This window comes from Helicoverpa armigera, chromosome 17 (assembly GCF_030705265.1).
Source record: "Helicoverpa armigera isolate CAAS_96S chromosome 17, ASM3070526v1, whole genome shotgun sequence".
Classification (NCBI taxonomy): Eukaryota; Metazoa; Arthropoda; class Insecta; order Lepidoptera; family Noctuidae; genus Helicoverpa; species Helicoverpa armigera.
Genome location: NC_087136.1, coordinates 6,077,347 through 6,101,164, shown reverse-complemented (window position 1 = coordinate 6,101,164; position 23,818 = coordinate 6,077,347). Strand labels below are relative to the sequence as shown.

General features: G+C 35.9%; 1 protein-coding gene across 1 annotated transcript; it reads right to left on the bottom strand.

The window, feature by feature from the left end:
- Positions 1-7,435: 7,435 nt before the first annotated feature.
- LOC110374378 (uncharacterized) lies at positions 7,436-10,733 on the bottom strand. The gene is made up of 6 exons (XM_021332056.3): positions 10,280-10,733; positions 9,702-10,008; positions 9,233-9,329; positions 8,835-8,945; positions 7,791-7,964; positions 7,436-7,489 (listed from the first exon to the last, which is right to left on the bottom strand). The coding sequence occupies exons 1-6, from the start codon at positions 10,731-10,733 to the stop codon at positions 7,436-7,438; spliced, it is 1,197 nt and encodes a 398-aa protein (XP_021187731.3).
- Between the last annotated feature and the right edge of the window lie 13,085 nt (positions 10,734-23,818).

Here is a 23,818-nt window from a genome sequence, read left to right as displayed (position 1 = left end):
GCCCGACTTTTCCTACTAGGCTACATTCAATTAGACTTGCACCAATTTGTTGGGACACGTTGGAACCGACTACGGCCAGAACACACTTTGTCCAGCCAGCGCAACAAAACTTTTGTTGTTCAATGAAAGCCAAAAAAATGCTCCACAAAAAAGGCCGCTTACCATCAGATCTGTTAGAAGTATTCCACTTTGAGTTCTGCTTTTTGAGTAGACAAGAACCCTTGAATCACGTTAATTAAAATGGCGGGCACAATGTTTGTGTACTTATATTTTCAGCTTTTATTGAATTTGATCAATTTATCGACGCTCGAGTGTTGCCATAGTTCGTGACTTCGAAAACTAAAAAAACATTTAGGCACGTGCTTCGAAAATTCGCAGTAATACAATTTTATAGCAATTAACAAAATTCAAATTTTAAACGACTTTAATTGCTACGACTTTTTAATTCGAGAGGTTGAAAAGTAGTCATTGAACTTTAATAAAAACTTAAGAAACAATGAAAATACGATAAGCGATAAAAACTTTGCGAAAATTAATAATTTGAGTGTAGCTTAACATAACCATATCCAGCGTAGGTTGGATGGCGGCCAACTCGTTATGAAGCGAATTATCCACACGATCGGCTGCGAGCGGGGACAAGCCGAGCACACCAATCCCGCACACATGCCGCTTTCATTCCAATCCCACTAAATATCATGGACATCTCAGAAGCGCGAGTTAATTATCGCAATTAATGCCAGCCTGAATATCCAATACCATCATTATTACAACGGCTTTGATATCTGATATTATGGCTCTATTAACTGTATTCTCGGTTGAGTTTAAGTGGACTAATATCTCTGTGAAATACAAATAACCCACAACATGTGTCAGACGAGCCTAAACTTATATAAGTAGGTTCGTAAACAATGACATGTAAGTGATAGCTAAGGTATCTATATATCCCTTGGCAGAACCCAACCAATCCTTAAACATTCCGAAATTTATTATAACCACTGTTATATCCATCAAACAAACGTTCGTCAAAGCTCCCTGATCCATTCAGGGACCCATAGTTTGTTTAAATTAATGACATCCATATCTCACGATCCTTGGGAATTGTCCTTACTATTTATCACAAAGATTATCTACTTTTTCTGTTTCCGACTCGTGATATATGTTATATTCATCTCCCTTGTCTTCTTCCCAAATATCGTAAAGTAAGGGTTATAAAAATGTCGGTACATCACCACAGGTATGAAAAGATGAAAACAAAATTGATAAATTGGTGAAATACTTCAAAGTGTTTGCACACAGTCATTTATTTCCACAGCGGGGACTTCCGATATTTTAAAACATATCGCTGTGGGGCAATGGAAAATGAGCTGTATGTCACGGAGATTAAGATGATTCGAGAATAATTTCACTTAATCGGAGCGTGGCGGGAGTTCGCGTGACGTCATGAAAAAAATTATTCCCGAATTATAGAGAGGTTAACGAGCGGTAGGTGTTCGACGCTAAAGCTGCCATAAACTGTGCTAATGCGACGTGAGGTCACACCTACAGGGATTTAGGTACGCATAAAAATGAGAAAACCTATTTTTGTTCGTATTGGAATATGAAAATTATTGATATTTATACTTATTGTGTGTCCGAACCAAACAAAATAATGTTTTTATTCAACTCGATATTCTGTGCGTCGACACTAATCAATTAACGGCCGCTGAATGTGACTGCAAATAAATAAATTAATATCTGCTAATGGATAAAAATCATTACTTTCCACATAAAATGTGAAATTCATTTATTGAACAGCAAAAGTAATTATGAAAGTCATAGAAGATATATCACTAGAGGCTTTTAATTAGATTAACTATCGAGATTAACGTAGATTCCAAGAACTTTTTTTTATTTCAGTGATAAAATAGAATAATTGCATTAAAGTAACATACCTAATCTATTTAAAATGTTGAGTATCACACGAAACTATTTCTAATCTAAATATCGGGTTTCGTAAATCTGCTCAAGTATTTTGCTAGCGACATGCATTCTCGCGCGCAACAAACATAAAGTCCCGGTGTCAAGGCCTCGAGCTAATTAATTTTAAGCGCAGCACTTCCCAAGTAGAAAATTATCTCCAGAATAAAATTTTCAAGTAACAATATAAACACAAAACGCTCATAAACTCACTTGGATGGAACTAAAATTCCGGGTGGCGTTCGTAAACTGCTTTGCCACCGTCAGTATTAATCCCGCTGGGGACGCAACTTTTTAATAGGTTTAAGACCAAAAATCCCCGGATAAATTGTACGAAACAAGCTTTAGATTCACCTGAGTAATTAGTTTGGAACGTAATGAGTTTATTTTTAATGGTAACCTACGCAAGTTGTAAATATTTGTCGCCCCCAGTGTAATGGGATTTGAAACAGATATTACTCGTGCGTTAATGAGAATTTGTATTATTCCAACATGAATGGTTAACAAAATAGTTCGTCGTAAATGTTTACGTTATTCGCGTTGCCATTCAATCTGCTGATGTGTGTTTGTTTATGTTTGTGTCTGAAGATTCCTAATTAATTATCGTCTGTTCATCTTAGAAAAAAAGGCTTTTTTATAATGTCGGGACACCTTTTCACACACGGTCGGTTAGCCCCATGGTAAGTTATTAATTAACTTGTGTTATGGGTGCTAACACAACTGATAAACTACATATACTTATACATATTTATTTATAAATACATATTGTAACACCCAGACCACGGTTAACAAGCATGTTCATCACACAAATGTCGACCGAGCCGGGAATCGAACCCGGGACCTCAGGTTCGGCAGTCCGGCATGGTGACCATTGCGCCATCGAGGTCGCTTTGTGACTAGATAGATAAACGCGTGATACAGTTTTTCGTGTTTCAGAAATAATTACAACTGTATGTTACAACAATGCGTCACTGCTTTTATAAAGTTCATAAATTAATAGTAGTGCAGCTCAAACAGACGCATTGGTGTGAAATTCTCAGTAGGTAATTATGATATAACTTGAAATATATACGAAATACGCGGATATACACTAGCGAGCGGACAGGCTAGCAATATTGCAAGGCCGAACGGACGTCGCCGGGAAAAGCCATCCTATCGTTATGAACGAAACATTCCACAAAAAAATGCGTAACCTAGACTGTTTTCAACACATAGCCATGTGATGAAGCTTTTTGTACATGCAGTTATAAGGTTTTTTTTTTCAAAATGTTCCTAAAAATATTCAAAATACACCAACTTTATAGGTACACTATCTACAACAATGTGCGCATCTCTTTACAATAACGTTTATGATAATAAGTTTTACTTTTCTTCATTGTTAATAATGTCAACACAATAATTACGTTTGGAACCAAATGTTGACTTCGTTAAATTATTTCCAAGAACACAAAGTACAAAACGTTTGCAGAGCTGAAGTAAAAATATTGTTACTCGCGAAGAAAGTCAGTCCTAATGTATCTTAATAACCCTTAAGCTAGAAAAAGGAGCCAAAATGAAGAAGAATTTACCTTCGCAACATGTCTTTTTATTACTTAGCCACAAATTAACCTTTATTTCTACTAAGAGTTATCTAATAAACCGTTTGTTTGGCTTTCCTGGGCTGAGTTATGGCCAAAAGATAACTGGGTAGACATTTTGTTGCTTTAATACTAATAAAAACAAAACTCTAGTGCGCCAGTTGCTATTCATCATTCTAAAGATTTGGTGAAGGCGATCCATCAATTAGGCGTGTTCAAAACGCAAACCTGAAAAAATACAACCATCTATCATTCTTTGTCTCTGGTTGGTTTTATCTATACTTGTTGCTATACGTTAAGCAGAACTGCCAAGCTTCGGTGCCAAATTTGCCAACAGCCAACGCGATCCAAAGCCCGTGGGGTTTGACCAAAGTATACATTCAATGCGGCGCAATAACAGTCGATATAATGATATTCATTGGTAGTTCCGATCTCCCAATTTGTTGACAAGTACTTTTGAACAGTTTCAGGCGACCATTGAATCATTGCCAGATTCCAACTTGCTAGTGACCAAAACATTGTTTTGGAATGAAAATTATGTCAACGGACTGATTAAAATTGTATCAATTGGATTGTTTACGGACTTAAAATATATAGGTACCTATGTTGCTTGATTCATTAATACAAGTTAAAACATGTGTACATACAAATGCAGATATACCTTGAATCACAAATCCTACCGCAAGCATGAATTATTATTGAAGTTCTGTTAGTCAAAATTACATTTTCCTCCGCCGTATATGCAACTTTGTGTCGCGATACATCGTAAGTCTTAACAAAAATAAAATTGGAACTTCATTAATATTCATAAAAATCAGCGCAAGGGTAAAGCAAAAAAATACCGAAACAATAAAACTGCTCTCATGATTTTAATCAAAATATATTTTGGCCGTATTTACGATAAAAAATGTGCAATAAAAATACACTCACGAAAAATGCGTATACATTTTTCAAGTAATACCGGTGCTGATTTTCGCCCGCGCTCGTCGGTCGCGGTCGCCCAATTTTCAGCGCTGTAACCATACGCCCATACAGCGTAAAAGCGCCTAAAGGCCCCAGTACACGTTGGCCTGTGTTGGGCCAAGCTGTGCAATGCACAAATGTAGGCCACGATCAAATGGTGTTTACACATTGGCGCATGGCTCATTCTTGCCTGGTAAACCACGTGCGATGGACGTCGAAGTAATTAAGGCTTCGGCTATTTATTTGTACACTACTATATATATTTATATTAAACTACACTACTATATATATTTATATTATACTACACTACTATATTTACTACTTTATTTATTTTTACACGCAACACAAAAGTGTACTTTATCCTCAGCGGTCGGTGACGAACTAAACATTGGCCGAATGTGTAAACACCACACGCCAAGCTGGGCCAAGATTCCTTTGATGTGTGCCCAAAAAACCGACAACTCGCCGAATGCGCGCCAACCTTGACAAATGTCCGCCAACCTGCACCAATACCCCGTGTACACATTGGTGATGGCGTGTATTGGCCGCACTTGGGCCAACGTGTACTGGGGCCTTAAAGGTAAGCAATAAACAGAACATTTCGACTTGCTCGTTAATCACAGTAACAAACGCGATGTCTGTCAACGTAATCACATATTTTTCGGAGTACGCACTTATATAGGAATCGGTCTCAATCATTTATAACTCTGCTTAACCACTTATGAGAGTTTTCCATTTTAAGGAACAACATGGACAATTAATAAATGTCTTGTCTTCAAGTTGGAAAGATAGCGTAGTCTTATTGTGTTACAGAAGTGAATACAAGACTCTAGGTTTATCAAAGCGAATGGCTACTATCAGATAATCTATACCTGAATAGGTAGGTACTACATGTAGGTACCGTATACTTACCAATTTCTACTTTTATAATTTTTACTCCACAAATTAATATCCTAACTACAAAGATTTTATATGAGAAATCTCCAAACATAAAGTTGTGATGTAAATTCAGGCGGTAACAATCTGAATGGTATTGTTCGCTCAAAGCATATTGATTTAGGTGGAAAGTGGTACTCAATAACCGCTCTATCTAAAACTGAGGTTCCAATGAGGCGAAGTTAGCTATCTATTGCAAAAGTTTAGCGTAAAATTACATCTTTACCGTCGATATTAAATTTCTGTTGTCTCATATGATTTACGATGTCATTGTTCGCTTATTGACGAGTCCGTCTATAACATATTGATTTTGGAAAATTTTATATTCATTAGATGCTCGAAGTACACCTCAAAAATGAATTAATTTGACACTAATTAAGGGAGCCCCTGCTAGTTAAATGCCAAGCTTTTAATGAGAATGCGAAGTGTTAGGGTACTGATTTCTTTCAACAAAATAAACTCGAGTAATACCTATTCTGTGATTCACTTACCAATATGTATTTCACTTTGAAATTCATCATAAAGATATTGCTAAATATACGCGTAGCCATTAATTTCAACGTTGAACATTAAATATGTATATCTTCTTGTATATATCTTCCAGGAATTAATAAATAACATTTTAACTGTTTACGGTATCTTCGACAGGTGCCTGAGAACTTTATTAATAAAACTCATTGTGAGCGTCAGTCAAGGCTTGCATTTGATTTATAGACAACAGATGAAATCTTATTTATTTCGATTACTTTGCAGTTTCAACTTATTTCATTTATAGATTTTATTATTTATTTTAAAACACAATAACGATGTCGTCGCTCTCAGAGGATAAAGAAAAGATATTGGAAAAATAATATTATTTCTGAAAATATCACACATTTACACCCTGTACATTTTGCAATAAATTATTTGTATACATACTTGAAAGATTCGCAGAAATTGCGTACATGATTCATAACAATTATCTCCTTTACAAACCGTGCAACTTTCATAATTCAACCAGTTTGATAAATTCCGGATATTTTCATTTCACATCAGTTCCACATGGAAATGATTTGTGTTACGCCAAACGCATAAACGGCCATTTATTAATTTAATGACAATTTGGATTCAATGTAATATGGCGCGCCCGTAATTTAATTGCGATTACAAAACATTTGTCACTATAGCGTTTCAAGTTAATTTTGCTTTCACTTCAGGTTACATTTATTCTGTCATTTTAATACATTACTGTTACAGCCTTTTTATTGTCCCACTGCTAGGCACAAGCCTCCTCTCACACGGAGAAGGATTGAGCATTTATCTATAGTCTTTGATCACCACGCTTGCTCAATGCGGGTTGGTGATTACAGATTTTTATAGTCCAGGTTTCCTCAAGATGTTTTACTTCACAACTTATATCAGCCATTGGTGTCCAAGATATACTTGAAAGTGCATACAAACTTAGAAAAGTTGCATTGGTACTTGCCTGACCTGGAATCGAACCCACACCCTGAACTCGAGAAGTTGTTTCAATACATTATTGATGTTCAAATGCCTAAAAAACTTCAAAAAAACAAATGGAATTTTAAGCATTTTAAACAAATTGGGCACGTGACCTTTTCATACCTACCCAAGTCCACTGTCGTTAGAAACGCCTAAAGGTCCATGTGAGGATTTATCAAAACTTTCTACGACGCATAATGTGGACCCTTTGAGAAGGGAATACTAATTTTCAGGCTCCGTAACGCCCTCTAACATGTTTAATAGTCAGTTTAAGGCCGTTACTATTTGTTTCCATTACGTAATGAACAGAATAGTGTTAACAACTGCTTGTTTCGGAGTTATTTCACTTTCACGAAGTCTTAATTAAAATAATTAAAAAGCAAAGGAAATAAATAAACTTTATTTTACTAAAAATTCCCTAATAACACTTCGACGTATTTTAAAAGGAATGTGTACGAAAATAAGGACAAAGCGCATGTTTTCCAATGGTTCCATTTAATTTCCGAGTGCTTAAAATAATATTACTCGCCTCTTTGGTAAAACACAGCGAATATTGAGTACGTCATTCTTGCTACCTGCAATTTGAAAATGTGAAATTTTGTAACGATTTCTGCGAAATATCTCATAATTTCACTCCTCTTTTGAACCTTAAAATAATATATCATAATATATTTCAACGTGAGATTTATCTTTCAAAAGCTCGGCTAATATTACCTAAATACATACTGTTTTCCGTGGTTGCATCCACTAGTTATATAAAAGTAGTCCTTTCATCCACATCAGTAAAGACGTTTTATACCCAAAGCGTAGCAAACATTAATAATATTAAACGGAAATACATTCCATAGCTATTAATTATACAGCTAGCTTACTTACAGACACGAATGTTTCATACGACAAATCCTGGATTCCAAAAGCTTTGAGTATAAGTGGTTTCTGCGCCTGCGTGCAACCGATTAGGACCAGTCTTCGAATATCCCGGTGGTTGTCCTTCTCCAACTCGCAGAGATGCCAGCCACATTGAAACATGGCATTGGATAGTAGGGATGCCTAGACGAAGAACAAGGATATTGTAAATATAAGAAATGAAAGTTATGTAGTGAGAAAGGTTTTTTGCATGAACATGGATAGATATAGTGGTAGACGACGACCAAACGAAGAAACGACGGATAGATTTTGTATAATATGTCAATGTAGCTAGAAAGAATGTTAGTTATGAGATGACAGAAAAATAAAACAGGGATGAGGGCAGGATTATGATGACCTTGGCACACATCATCTGTGCATTTGACGAGACGGGATAAGCAAAAGTATGTAGCTCACGTGCAGTGCCAAGAGAGACAACGTGTGGGCCACACGTTCCCAAGATCTTAACACTACATTGCTTTGGATATTTGAATCGAGTGAACCATCCCCAGACTCGAAAATGCAGCACAATTTTATGAAATAATTTCTTTTTTAGTTTTTTTTTTCAGGTTAGATGACTAAAATATTAACCAAAACCTGAAACTCGGTGTAATGGACAACAATACTATAAATTTAATTTTATATTTTGATACATGTAATAAAAATACATCTATATTAAAATATCTGTAATGGAATGTAAATGCATCCACACGTATTTTAATGAAGAGACACTATAGACTCATTTCAACGAAACTTCTATTCCAAAAGCTGTTTCTAATGCATGTAATATTCAAGACATGTATTCACTTGTCCATTTCGAATAGAGTCAATAGCCTGGCTAAAAACGGCAAGATTAAATCTTTGCAAGCTTGGAAATAAATCTTTTTATGTGTTGACTTTAGTGGTACCCAATATAGGACCCTGGGGGACGCCTTCATATAGTGAATTTATTTTAGGATCGACAGCAGTCTAATTTGTTTCTTTTGTAGAATTAATTTAAAGACAAATATTTACCTGATAAGTAACTTCTCCAGCGTTCCATAAATTCAAGGCCAGCAGTAGGAATAGCGAACAGACAAACGTATACGTCATGAACGCATTAGTTAGATCAAGATGAGGTGACAGCTGAAATTAACAACATGTATTATAGCGAAGCTCAGAGTAAGTGATTAGTATGTACACTAGCAAAGATTAATTGCTATCAAATAGGCGTAATTTGAAGGCTAAGTAGTTACATTTGTATCAAAATTTTGAATTAATCCTCTGTCAAAATTAACAAACAAAATAATTAAATAATTATATATTTAGTTACCATTAGAACTGTAACAAGTAACAAACATTTTGACTACGGTAAAAAATACATTTGTAAAAGTTACTACGAGAAAAATATATACTAAAAGGGATTTACGTACCGCTAAACGCAGCAAAAGTAACACAGCGACGGCGGAACTTTCGCACACTTGGAGTGACATTATTATTCCGAAAACACGATGTATCTCGTCTGCTAAACTAAACAAAGTACATTAACATGAACGTCTCTGCTTTGTAAAGAGCACCAAAACTAAAAATCCTATTTATGTAAACAGAAAGCTAAAAAGATTGAAGCACATTTGAAAAAGGCATCATCCAAGAATTTTTGAAAATCGACGTTATACGTTTATACAACATCGAAGTAACAAAAAAAAATATGATATGTATCAAGCTTTTATTTTGGCTTTTTCACTAATTTACTTTGTCAATAAAATCTACGCTCGAGAACATAAAAACAACGATACAATCTTTCCCTTGAATCACATTCATTACGTCGCCGGTAAATCCTGTTTATTTCTTGTTGGCTAACACAATACAATAGTGCAAACAAAAGCAAATAAAAGAACTTACCACAAAAGTTTCTGATGCATCCTAATACCTTCCAAACATCGAGCTCTAAGTTTGTCGATAGCTTCTCTTTTGTTCATTATTTTCGTATCCTCATCAAATTCAGTCCGTATTCTTTCGAAATGATGGCAAAGAGTAATAAACTTGTAAGTCATGGTGATCAAATGCGTGATTGGCATGCAGTCAGCAGACATCATCGGCAACATCATGTAAAGCCATGTTATGTAGAAAAATATTCGGAAAATCAATGCCACGACTGAATTGTCATCGTAAAACGGTAAATATGTGACCACGGTATAAAAAGGGGTCCCTGGAAGGAACAGATAAAATGAAGAATTTATGATTATTGCTGATCTGGTTACCCGGATGGTATCATGAACATTTCTTTAAGCTGGTTGCATAGTAGTAATAATAAAGATGATGAAGTGCAGCGACTACTATATTGTATCCATATCTTACAAAACTTAACATAAAGGGAAATTGTAATAGTAAAAAAATGTATATGATATTTTGTTCACATCCTGATAAAATAAGGAAATAAAGTTGTGTATGTATTGTTGAGCAGTATTCTACGTACTAACCTTCGACGATCGACCTCCTCGCGCTCTCGACCCCATACGCTCCGAGAGACAGGTAGACGGAGATGACGTACAACCATATACCTACTGTCGTTTTCAGATATTGTTTCCTCATGACATGATCTTCTTCAAAACTCGAGCCGACAGTAGACATGTCGTAGTTTAATTTCCTTATAGATTGCTTATGGTATAAAAGCAGAAACATTTTTGTGAGCACAATGTCGTGTATGGCCGAGAACATGACGGCTGAATTCTTTTCGACTTCAGGGAATTTCCCGAACAATGCGGCTACGTTTTCCAAGAAAATCATGATGGTATAGATGGAGAATGTTACTATACTGTATAGTTTGTAAGGTTTCGTTTCATGGTAAATGTCTTCGTACCAACAATTGCCGGCACCAGCGTAGTAAACATACCGACAAATCTTTCTGAGTAACGATCGAGTATTTGGTGGCATAGCTTTAATGAAACTGTACTTTATTGGATGCTAGGTAAAAATACTCGCCTCTTATTGAGCACAAGTTCATCAGTTGGAGTTCAAATGTTAAATGAAATGTAAAAAAAAATGTAATATCTAAACTCCTTAATTAATTCGACCTCTCAAAGAAATAATTAAATTAAAAAGGTGTAATAAAGAAGCGAAAAATATTGAACTCAAGTAATATTTTATATGAAAACAATAGAAACGAAACTGTTAAAGTTACCTTTAATTAGTATCGTCACGCTATATTGAATAAAAATATTAAAATATTCATTGTTATTAATGAGCTTTCGCATAAGCTGAAAATTGAGAAAGTTCGCCGACGTTAATAACATATTGTGTATGTATTAATTAATTACCAAGGTAATTAATATGAAGAGTGTTGTAGTTGTATCTTTTATTCATGGCTAATGTTACAATAAACGTCAATTAGGTGGAATAAAAAAGAAACCTATCCTTTGTGCCTCACAAAATGCTGAATCTATAAAGATTATTTCTTAATCTGATAAAGATACAACATTTTGCAATATAAACGTGTATTTACGTAATTTATACTTCTATCAATACCAGATAGAAGATCGTGTTTTGTACGTATATTCCGTGGAGATCAAAAATTCAGAATGTCAGCTGTCTTGTTAACACGACAGTCGGCAAAGGAAAAAAATATATCATTTGCGTACGATAACACTTTTACAAAATGTAGGTTACATAAATAAATGTGTATTTCTTTAGGGTTCGTATTGTATCCATTGTTTTCTTATACTCAATTGAATCCATTTTAGGTTGACTTTATTTCATAAGTTGTTTCAGTCTGATGCGTCTTTTGTGTGAAATATGATGTCTGAATGTAACAACATTCCTACATATTCTATTACATTTACAAATTCTGTGAATTTATTTATTGGGACAACAAAGGGGAATACTTTTTGATTTGTTTTCAATATTATTGCATTCAACATTGAACAATGTATGTTGGGTAACTGGAATCAATCCAACTCATGATTCAGGACCGTAGGTATTTAAATTCATAATAGTACGAAACCAGTTCGAGAAGACAATTGTTAAACCGCTAGCAACTTGTAAGCAGACTTACCTTAATTTAATTTCCTTTCGCTAGCATTAAACACTTTAATGTGCATATAATATCAGCTTTGCAATTACAATGTGCTCACTATTAGGCTCAAGACGCACCGGCACTTTGTAGACTGTAGGAACTTTAAATTATTTTACGTAACATTAAACTCTGGATTAATCGCAGCACGAGCAACAGAACCTAAATTATTCGAAGTTCATAAAATATTCACGCGGTAAAACAAACGAACAATACTTATATTCTTTATCATTCAAAATCATCTTACAAGTGTACCTTCTTTACGAAAATCTAATATCAAATCAAAATCTGTCAAGCGGATGTTTTGATCGTAAATTCTTAACAAATCAATAGACTGGGAAACAGTGTGGAGAGCCAAACAATACCTACGAGTGTAACAAATAATTCAAAATACATGAGTCAACGCTATCGTCGTATAACATATAACAACTAAAAGTCACATACAGAAGAAAGTCTCTATCTGGCAGAACGACGGCACTGAGTATCCCAGTGTTAGTCCAACTTTAATATAATCACGAATATAGCTCTTGAATTCCAACGTTCAGCCAGGCCCGCCGCTAGCTGTTTGTTCGCCCGCGTGCAAAACCGATTATGCCGCCCTACGACTACATATTATTGTCAAAAAATATATAAGGGGGTTCAGGGGTCCAGACCCACCCGCCCCCCATTCATATCCATTTTACTTGTCCAACAGAAAAAAATATGTACATGCACCGCTCTAATTGCAGAAAACGCACTTCCTTTTGGATACATAAATATTGCAATAGGTACATAACATATATTACACATAACTTTTCATTTACTTGAAATGCTCAAGTCTTAGAGTAACCTAAGAAGTCCTGGGTTAGCCCATAAGCAGACTAAGCAATTGCTTAGGGCATCAATGCAGTACAATCATTACCCAAGTGGCCCCTATGTATTGAAAGATTGTGATTAATGGGTAGGTACCAACATAATGTATATCAAAGTGCTTAGAACAGATTATGGGTAACTTAAACTAACGAACTTAAATATTTATAGCAATGTTTAATTTCAGTAAAATATGTTATTAATGGTTTTTGGTGGGTTTCCCGTTGAAAAAGTCAACGCATGAGACATATTTTATATGTAAGGAAGCGCGAGCGAAGCGAGCGCGAAATATATTTAGTCATAGGACACAAAACAAATAAAAACCACTGTAAATTAACAAAGCAAAGTCAAAAAGTAAGATATACACAGAAATGAAGTGCAAATGTACATGAAGCCGCGAGCGAAGCGAGCGCGATTTTTTCCTTAGAGTTTTCATGAAGTAAACATACCACAAAAAGCGAAAGTGAACAAAAAGCTATAACGGACGTGCGCGAAAAATGATTTTTCGGAATTGAATGCCAAAAACAATTAAACAAAGATAAATTGCGATCAGTGCCGGGATTAGAGTTTTGGGACATAAAAGTAGTGTTTCTTTGAGAATTTCTCAAATTTAACGCGGAATTAAACACAAATTCGCCTTGGGCGCCCCTGAGCCCGCGGCGCCCGGGTTATTCACACACGCTGCACCATAGGTTAAGATGGCCCTGATGCTATCCATTCATTTGGATACAGTTCTTGTAAGTTGCAATCTGCGATGAAATTTAAAACAAAAATAGGAGTAACATTCTGATCAAGGATTGGTTGGGGGCGCCTGCGGCGCCCCTTATATCCGGCGCCCTGGGCCGTCGCCCAACCGCGCCCTACCCTAAAACCGCTACTGACTGCGATATCTGACATGGAGGCGCGAGCGCAGCTAGCGCGAATTTTTTTGGGGATGCAAAGGATGAACCCGTCAAAATTGATAGGGGACGACCAAAGCGAGGGCGGTTTTTCTGAAATTTTATTGCTAATCTACTTATCTATTTTTAGTAAAAATATTACGTATATACGTATATTTTATTACGTAATTATGGTTTAATTTTGCCGTATGGGTTAATTTTGCCGCCCCCTAAATAGTGCCGCCCAGGGCATTTGTTTAAATAGTTTTTAATAATTTTTAATTTTGAAAATGATCAACAAATGTAACTGAAACCGGCAGTGTAAGTAATATTCTTAGCGCTATTGCTGTGTTCGGAAATATTGAAATCAAATAATTGGTAAAAAGATATTGTATTTTTTAATAGTACGTGATAGGTCGCTCGATTTGCCGCCCCCTAGGACGTGCCGCCCGCGTGCGGTGCACGCGCTGCACGCCCGCTTACGGCGGGCCTGCGTTCAGCACACGGCCTCATTACGTCCTAACTCTACCTGAGTGTGCCGAAAGCCTAAGGGTAATTCAACTAAACAGAAAATGTAAAACGACCCTTTAAATACAACGAGATGTTTTCCTACTGTAAAATGAATTTATCCACTTAAATAAAGCAAGTAACGACCTTCGCAAGCGACCTTCGCTTAACATTTGCAGTAAAGGGTCTTTTAATTGACCCGTTACGAAACCTCTAAGTATCCCTAGTATACGCTCACATGGAAAAACACTTAGTATTCGACACTATATTAAGGTACCTGATCACGTAGGCGGAAATCTGCCTGACCAATAATACACCTTTACCCTTTACCTAATTTGTATTCAGGGCGAGCACACGAACCCGGCAAGGATTACAAAACTGTGTTCGGGAAGAGACTGTAAACAGCTTCGGCGCCTTTATTGGTGTTAGGCCCAGTTTTCGAGTGGTGCTATATTGAAAACTATGTACGCCTTCAACGAGACTTGCCTTTATAAGGATAATAATCTTGAGGTGGATGTTCACAGCTAAGCAGGATCTTCATAATGTAGTTGGTCTAGTAGTTGTAAAGAGCGAGTCTCAGTTTTGATTCCCGGTTCGACCCGAAATCGCTTTCTGGGTTTAAGAAAATCAACATTCTTTTTCATGACTGTTTTTACGATATCGACGGAGCTATGAACAAAAACAAAGTGATCCTTTAAGTGATTGTTATCAACGCCTACGCTTTATCTGTAGTCAAATATTGTTTTCAATTTACGTCGAACCCTGGAAAATATCATTATTTTTAAATAATTGTTTCAGGTAAACACTATCGCACACTTGATACCGTTATTTTGTTTAATAATGTAAACAAATTAATTTTGAAGCAAACATTCCTGCTGTCCACAACAGAAGTTTATTATTCATATTTAAAAAAATACATAATAAATAACATCGGGAAATGTTGTAATCGAATAGTTTTGCACCGATTCTGCCATTCCTATCGCTAGTACACGTTGCTCTATGGAGCAATAACAAAGAGTTTAAAAAAAGCTGCATTTAAAATTCGCTAACTAAACCACGCACCGAAATTCTATTGGGACTATTGGAATTCCTCTATATTTTATCTATTACTGCGACTATCGAACGGGGCTAAGCCGACTACCCACGCCATGTGCACTGGCACTGTTTGAAGCTGTGCGAATCAAACAGGACGGAAAATAAACCTATTTGGATATTTATACCAACATGCGTTTTCAATGGATTCTACTGCATGTGTGGGAAGCCTAATTGGTCGAACAAGTTGATCTTTCATTACCAAATTCGTAGTATGGAATTGGGATTCTCGTTCCTTACCTTATAGAAGTTTATGAATCTGTGAGTTCCCTATATTTAACTGTTATTCAATTAGAACACAGCAGAAGGATGAATATGAATCTTGAATTTTGGCTGTATTATTCAGCTTTCGGTTTAGTGTAGATACTAATACGGCTTATATGACGCTAGGCGAATACCTAGCTGAAAAAGATAACCCTTTAGGGTCAATTCCCACTGAAAGAGCAGCGGCCGGCAGCGGCCGTAAGAGCACGGACAACGTAAGAGCGCGGCGCGGCGCCGTGCGGCCCGCCGCGCTCGCGCTCAATCACTTGCATTTACGGCCGCTGCCGGCCGTAAATGCAAGTGGGATGGGAATTGACCCTTAGGGTCAATCCCCACTGAAAGAGCAGCGGCCGGCAGTGGCCGTAAGAGCACGGAAAATGTAAGAGCGCGGCGCGGTGCGGCGCTGCGCAGCCCGCCGCGCTCGCGCTCAATCCCTTGCAATTACGGCCGCTGCCGGCCGCTGCCGGCCGCTGCTCTTTCAGTGGGAATTGACCCTAAGGGTCAACAACAACTAAGGGTTATACTTTCTGAATACTACCAACGTTAATTCCTCAACAAAAGTAAGTACTTAAAAATATCCACTGAATAATATTTTGGATCTTCAATACCAAAATTCTGCGAACACACCACGTAAACAAGTTTGACAAAAGCCTCAGCCAAATTTGCTCCGCCGACTTGTTGTTTCAATAAGATCATCTACATTTTTATACGTCTATTTGTGTATAATTTACCCAGTTGTTTGTATAAGATCTAAGTACATAGAGGGATATAGTGTTCGAATTCGAGCGTTGTCGGCTAGGGATTTCAATTGCGAGATATTTAGCGGTGCTCCGTCGACATATCCCAGTCGGGCGCCTATTCATTGTAAAGTTATAAATCACCGCGCACCTACGGGATACAGGTTTAATTCAACCGGTGTCCGTGGAGCTACAACCTATTGGTCAGACGATTGATTGCGAAATGTACCACAAAAGAAAATATTTATCACGACTGAAAGGAACAACTATACAATGTAGCTAGCCAGCATTATTTGTTACCCATTTTTCTTTTCAAAAAATAATACTGGCTCACAGATTTAATAATAGAAAGCTGGTTATTTTTTGCAAACAAATTAACTGTAGATGTTCAAAATGAGATTACAAGATTTAGCAGGCACTTAAAATAAAATTAAAGGCTTTAAAAACAATTTATTTAAATAACATTTGAAACACATAAATTAGCATTATTGCCAGCGCGAATACTTAAGGACTAAAGTCGTTTGTTTAGCATATTAGACTTTCAATGTAATCCCTAAGTTAAGTGGGTATTTATTTTGTAAAATATTTAAACGACTCACCGAAGAGTGTATGTTTAAGTTTCAGAGATGGAATTTTAATTTCGATCTCAGCAAAGATTCCTTTTCGTTGGACAACGACAACTATAACAACACGGTACTAAAAAAATATAAACTAAATTATTCAGTGAAGTAAAACAAAAGAAGGTACAACCACAACACAACCATCAAAAACCCAGAAACGAGCAAAACAAGCCCTTAAAACCTTCCAAATAGGTTTAATGAGCGATAATTCTCCGTACCACTAAGATTTACACACTCCGCAAGAATAGTTAGGTGAGATAGGCCCCGCTCCATCCGATACTATACAATATATCAATGCGAGGTTCCCGAAGGATATACTGTTGGGTCACGTATCAGAAGTGTTTTTCTACGAACCCAGCATTATCTCGAGGTGAGAAAAGTTCAACGTGTGAAACTTATAGCGATATATTCGACATTATTAGGATTAGATGATGTTTTGGGTTCTTAGAGGTTTATGGTGAGGGGAGGTTGCGCGATATTTTTTTTATACGCTTATCATAAAAATGAGAAACTTAATCACTGGTATAATAATTTTATTTATAATAAGACGCAAACTTCCCGCTGAATTATACTTAGTATTTCCATTAATTATATACTGTAACTAAGAAAAATACATTCATATTTTAAAGTGTGAAGTGTAGAAAATACAAATTGAACAGAAAAACATCTCAATAAATCAACCCAAGAACTCCAATCGCACTTTAATAAATACTGATATTACACAGAAGCCATTTATTACCATGATGGAAATTAATATCGATTAGCCTGAGCAAACGGCATGGAAAATTAACAGATATTGGTTCTAATTGCATTACTATTGAATGAACGAGACAAAGCAAACAATGCGATGTGGCGAACCGGACGGGATTCCAGGAACGACTTGCTTTAATAAAACTACAACTGCTGGCATTCCTGACAGCAATCATGCCAATTGAATGCGATTAATCACTAAATTGAAGTTATTAATGAATTATTCTATGGTAAGTCGAAGCATTTATCATCGTTTTGCTCTCTTACATTCAAGAACTTAAGGTGATACTGACATCCTTTGTTTATAGGTATCTATAGATCAATGTTAATCAGTTTGTTTTTAGAGCGATGTTAACTCTGTAAAAATATTTTCCACCCTTTTAAGCTTCTTTATAACTCTTTTAATATTTTTCAGCGCCACTAGTCAATCTGCTGTTAATTAGACGTAGAAAGAAAATTTAATAACGCAAAGTCGTCATTAGCCGTGAAAACGTAAATTCGCTTTTCCCGTGGCTATACTAACAACTTCTTCAATAAACGATTTCAAAATAGCATCGGCTAGATATGTTGAAAACAAACAAACACAAAAGTTGCGTTAAACTATATCTAGAGCGGGAACTTTTTCCCAGTTAATTCAAACTTACACAATTATACTTGTTATTGTAGAAGTTTGGGGAATGAACAACACCTACTTACTTTAGATTTTACAAACTTAATAGTTCTGTTGTCGGTGTTTCGGGTGCTGTAAAGTGAGACCATGACGTCATATGCACTTTCTAGTTGCAACTTTGAAGTGAACTTAATATTGCAGTGAAATGTTAGTGCGTCATTGAACAATAGTGATGTTATTGAAGTTTTTGGTCATAACTTTTATTTTCATCTATGTATTTCATTTTGATGTAGTGATAAAATAAGCCTGGCATTTATTTAAAACTTTGGATATCACGTAACTGCCCACTTGCCCACTACTTATTGTAAGTACCTAATTCGATTAACAAGTTGCAACAGGCCACATGTCAAATAAAAAAAACGATTATAAGTATTTTTCAATGCTTTCAAACATATCCATCGCGGCTAAAGATATGTTAAAATTGTCTTCGTCTTTTTTGTTATGTAAAATCAACGGTAACATAATATGTATTTTCTCAACACAATACCATATGTCTTATACGGCTATAAGTGGGAATGACACATCAAGCTTATTATATCATTCCCCATTCCTGTTTCCACTGAAAGAAACGTCGATACACGTGTTTCTATGCGAAAAGAAAGGAATCATATGTATAAAAATACCTTATCGCAAATTCAAAATGTTAGTCTTATGAACTGTATTTAATATGTAAATCTAGTTTAAATTATACCTTACATGTTCAGGGGTAAAATCCTTTATGTCTGTTTGATGAGGCTTTATGCCAAAACTACCGATTTAAATGTGTAGTTCTATAGAATATACATGTGTACACATTTAAATTTAGGTGAGAACATCACTTAGGATAAAAGGTTCTATTTATTTAGTTATAGAAAGCCTCCACAGTAGTCTTTAAAAGATCTTTCTGATTATGAAAAAGTCTTGATTTTTTATACAAAAACTAAAGTAAATAAACTCTTTTGCAAAAAAAACGGGCACCTATGCGAAATCTTAGTTTTAAGGACTTTACGTGTATTTCAATGGGTTTTAATGATTGTAGTATGTTTCTAGCATCAAAAGAGTAAGTCGAGCAAGCGTGAGAGTGTATTCTAAATTTGAATTTTGTACAATTGCTAAGAAATTGGTTAAACCTTGTTTTGGACTAATTGCTAGAAGAAAGTTTGTCGGTGTTTTGAAAAGTTTTCGAAGTGATTTTCAGGAAAATGATAATGCAGTTTTAATTAATGATTAATGTACTTTTTTGTTAGATCAAAACATTTTTGAAAAACTATGCGTATTTGATAAAATTTTCACCTGCTCTAAGTGGGCTATACTGATGATTGATGGCAATGTTAAGAGTTTCGGTATTTTATTGTAAAGCGTTCTATTGTTTAGATATTGTACCCACGTGTTTTAAAATATCGCTTTTTCATAAATAAACACTATTTAGAAGATTATCAGTACCTTTGGCAGCGACAAAACCAATTTAAAGTAAGCAGTGCCGATCACAAATCGTCTCCTATCAGACTTTGACATTTTTAAAAGTCTTGAAATTCTACAAAATACTGAAAATAGCGCATAGAATGTGAACACGAGGTCTTAAGGTCTCATAATCAATGATTTTTAAACAACTTCGTCTCTTGGGAAACTCCATAGACCTCTGAAGATCTATGAGTCTGAGCGTTCAAATAGCGTGTTTTCATCCCACGGACCTTTTATTAAATAAACTTGCCTACAGTGGGATTTTCTGGCATCTACAGCACTATCCTACTTAAATCATAACGATAATTGGCTATCTGCTCATTTCTTAAGAAACACACGTTTGGGCAAACATTTTGAATTCTTCACTCCCTTTCGGCTACATCATCGTTTAGTAACCCGATACCTATGGAGTTATCGAGAGCTTCAACGCGGCAATAATTTGACTTTTTAGATAACTTTAACCCTCCTCATCATTTTTTATATGGTTAATTTTAACATTTATCACAAAATTTGGTATTTTTTAAATGTCAAAGGCTGATAGGAGACGAGTTGTGATCGGCACTGCTTACTTTAAATTGGTTTTGTCGCTGCCAAAGGTACTGATAATCTTCTAAATAGTGTTTATTTATGAAAAAGCGATATTTTAAAACACGTGGGTACAATATCTAAACAATAGAACGCTTTACAATAAAATACCGAAACTCTTAACATTGCCATCAATCATCAGTATAGCCCACTTAGAGCAGGTGAAAATTTTATCAAATACGCATAGTTTTTCAAAAATGTTTTGATCTAACAAAAAAGTACATTAATCATTAATTAAAACTGCATTATCATTTTCCTGAAAATCACTTCGAAAACTTTTCAAAACACCGACAAACTTTCTTCTAGCAATTAGTCCAAAACAAGGTTTAACCAATTTCTTAGCAATTGTACAAAATTCAAATTTAGAATACACTCTCACGCTTGCTCGACTTACTCTTTTGATGCTAGAAACATACTACAATCATTAAAACCCATTGAAATACACGTAAAGTCCTTAAAACTAAGATTTCGCATAGGTGCCCGTTTTTTTTGCAAAAGAGTGTATATTATATTCCATAAGCACTATATACCTATTGAAATAGAGCGTGATTAAGATTCATTTTTCAAATTGCATCAGAAGTTATCACTTTCAAAAGAAAGCAAAAGGCGTCATGACCAAAAGGGCAGCTAATATATCCCAGCTCAGGCTTTGCCTTTTGCTTTGAAGTATCACGGTAAGCCCCAAACTGACTCATTGCTCTAGTGATTGCGAATTGTTGTCTGAGTAATTGCAAAGTTAATGAACATGCTCAATACTGCTCAACTCATATGCCGAACGCAGTTATTGCTAATGGCAATGCTGGCAGCATAATGTAGAATTCTCGTCATTGGTTTACAAACTTTGGAATTGTATACTTTTTAATATCACACTTATCTGCCTAGCCTTTTCCTAACTATGTTGGGGTCGGCTTTCAGACTAACCGTATGCAGTATCAGTGTATTACACTGAGTGACTGTCTATCTGAACTCCTTAACCCAGTTACCCGGGCAACCCAACACCCCTTGGTAAGACGGGTTGTCAGACTTTCTGCCTTCTGACTACCCGTATACCCGTAACAACTGCCAAAGATGTTCCAAAGATTGCCGGGTCAGTTTTTAGTGCTTTCCGAAACACAACACATTCTTTAAACATCAAAATAATAAAGAATAAGGATTTTTAATGACTTAATATTTAAAAAAACTACTTGTAATTTGCCAGAATGACACGTTATAGGTCCAAGTATAATCCCGCGTAAAATATGCAAGCCATTTGACATTTTGCGGTACGATGTGTCGCCCCGACAGAACGGCAGCTTGCAATCGAAATGTGCAAACTTTCAACTAATTTAACTTTAAAATAGCTTTTTCCAAACTCCAGCGAAAATATGTTGACACACAATACGCTATTTGCGTTTCTAATATTACAACGTTCAACATTTGTTTAGAAAAATAGCTTGTAATTTATTTCTAAACATTAACTGCGTTTTTGAAATAAGAATGGTTTTAAAACAGTGAAAAACAATGGATTTTTTTTTTTTTTTCATTGAAATGTGAAGGTAATTTCGCATGTTTGCTGAGAGTCGTCCGCCACCCGCCAGTCAGACTATAACTCAATAGTGGTGTACGAGCATTTCGGTTTATGTTTCGGCCACACATTCGGCTCCGGGTGATATACGGCCGAAGCTTTGGCCAAATCCCCTGTCATACAAAACACGATCGCGTAAGTACGCTGACTGAAAACAATGAAAGTCGGATTTGTGTGATCAAGAAAAATACTTCTGACAAAATATTAAGGCGCTTCTAAACTAGCTATATTTTACCTTTTATTTCTAGACTCCAGAGTACGAAATGCTACGATGTTTGACATTCGTAGCATTTGTAGCGTTAACGGTACGAAATGCGTAGCATTGGACGTCAGTTTGTTAAAATAGAATTTTGCAGAATTCTTCTGCAGCATTCTTATGCGAGTAATATAACTTTGTAGTAAAACAATTATTTATGTTAGTAACGTCTTTTTGTTGGCAATAATTAAACTACGTTTCCTCTGTTTTCATATATAAAATTCTCGATAAAATTTTAGCCCTCATATTATTACAGTCTTACGGAAACAAGACATTCAAGGAACCAGTATATTAACGGAAAGGGTAGGTTAAATGTGTTGATCATAACTTTTGGAATTCGGAAGCTCTTATACCCTTACTTAATGGGTACCACGAGTACCAGAAGATAGGTAAATTTATTCCTTACGATACCGTAAAGATCGTCGCTTACGATTACGATATTTATTTGGGTAGCCATTTCGTCCATCATGCTTTCATCCCTATCTACAAACCTTATACGGACTTTGTAGTAAGTGTAGTAGCTGCCTATTGTGTAAATGTAAAACCACAGAACGAGGTAGAATACCTACCTCTTGAATTTTGATTGCTGTTAAGCGTAAGACATGGAGGCACAGGTCAGCAGCTCATCATTATTATCATCATCAGCCTTTATATCGTCCCACTGTTGGGCACAGGCCTCCTCTCACACAAAGAAAGATTTAGCGGTAGGTAATCATCACGCTTGCTCGGGTTGGTGATTTCAGACTTTGTAAATTCAGGTTTCTTCGAGATGTTTTCCTTCACCTTTAATCAGCCAGTGGTGTCCAAGATATACTTAGAAAGTACATTACAACCTTCTATTCTATATTATAGCTTATATTATATTATAGCTGTCAATACAAATCAAAGTTTGACTATTCATTTGTGCTCGTAAATTGGATCTGTATAAACAAATGTGGGAATTACTTTACAGAGTGGAAGCTGCGAATGCGGAATGGGCTCGGTATTGGATAGCCGACGCCAATCCACTGCCGAAAGCAAGAACGGCGCAGATTTATTCCGCCAGTTATTGCACATTCCCAGCAAATGTGCATTGAATATGCACTCGGCCTGAATATTTCACGCCTTCAAGCGCGCTTAGCGCCAAATAAAAACTTCGGCCTCGTTTGTGTTCTCTAATTCTCGACTAAACTATCTCTCAATGAGGGTTTTCTAAAATGGCGTCCACCAGGTGGCGCACTGAGTCGTCAGGTCCAGGTAACTGTCAAAGTGCTTATCTTTACTATGAATAGTGAACGATTTTAGTGGTTTTTTATTTTATAATTAAAGCACTGCATTATTGTTTTACTATTGAGGTTGAGTAAATAAAAAAAACTAAATCATATTGTGTTAACAAATTTTTCAACAAGCTTTTCCTTAGTACCAGTGACTTTTGCACCCTCTCTCTTAGCTCAATTTTTAGTTCGGAAACCTTATTCTGACCGTAGTCCATAATAAAATCAATAACACTTCCAATATAACAGAATTTCAATAAACAATAAGTTCGGCACCTACAATTCCATACTATTTGACAGCTGTTTGGACCAGACGCATACGTGGCGCCACCCGGTAGCAGAAAAAATTTCAAAAACCCTCATTATTTTATTTAAGTACATTTGCTTTTAAATATTTTTTGTAACATTCTATGGTTCGTGTAATTTTTATTGCCATCGGCGTTTTAGTCATCAAAAACAGTTAACGTTTGCGTATAAACGAAATC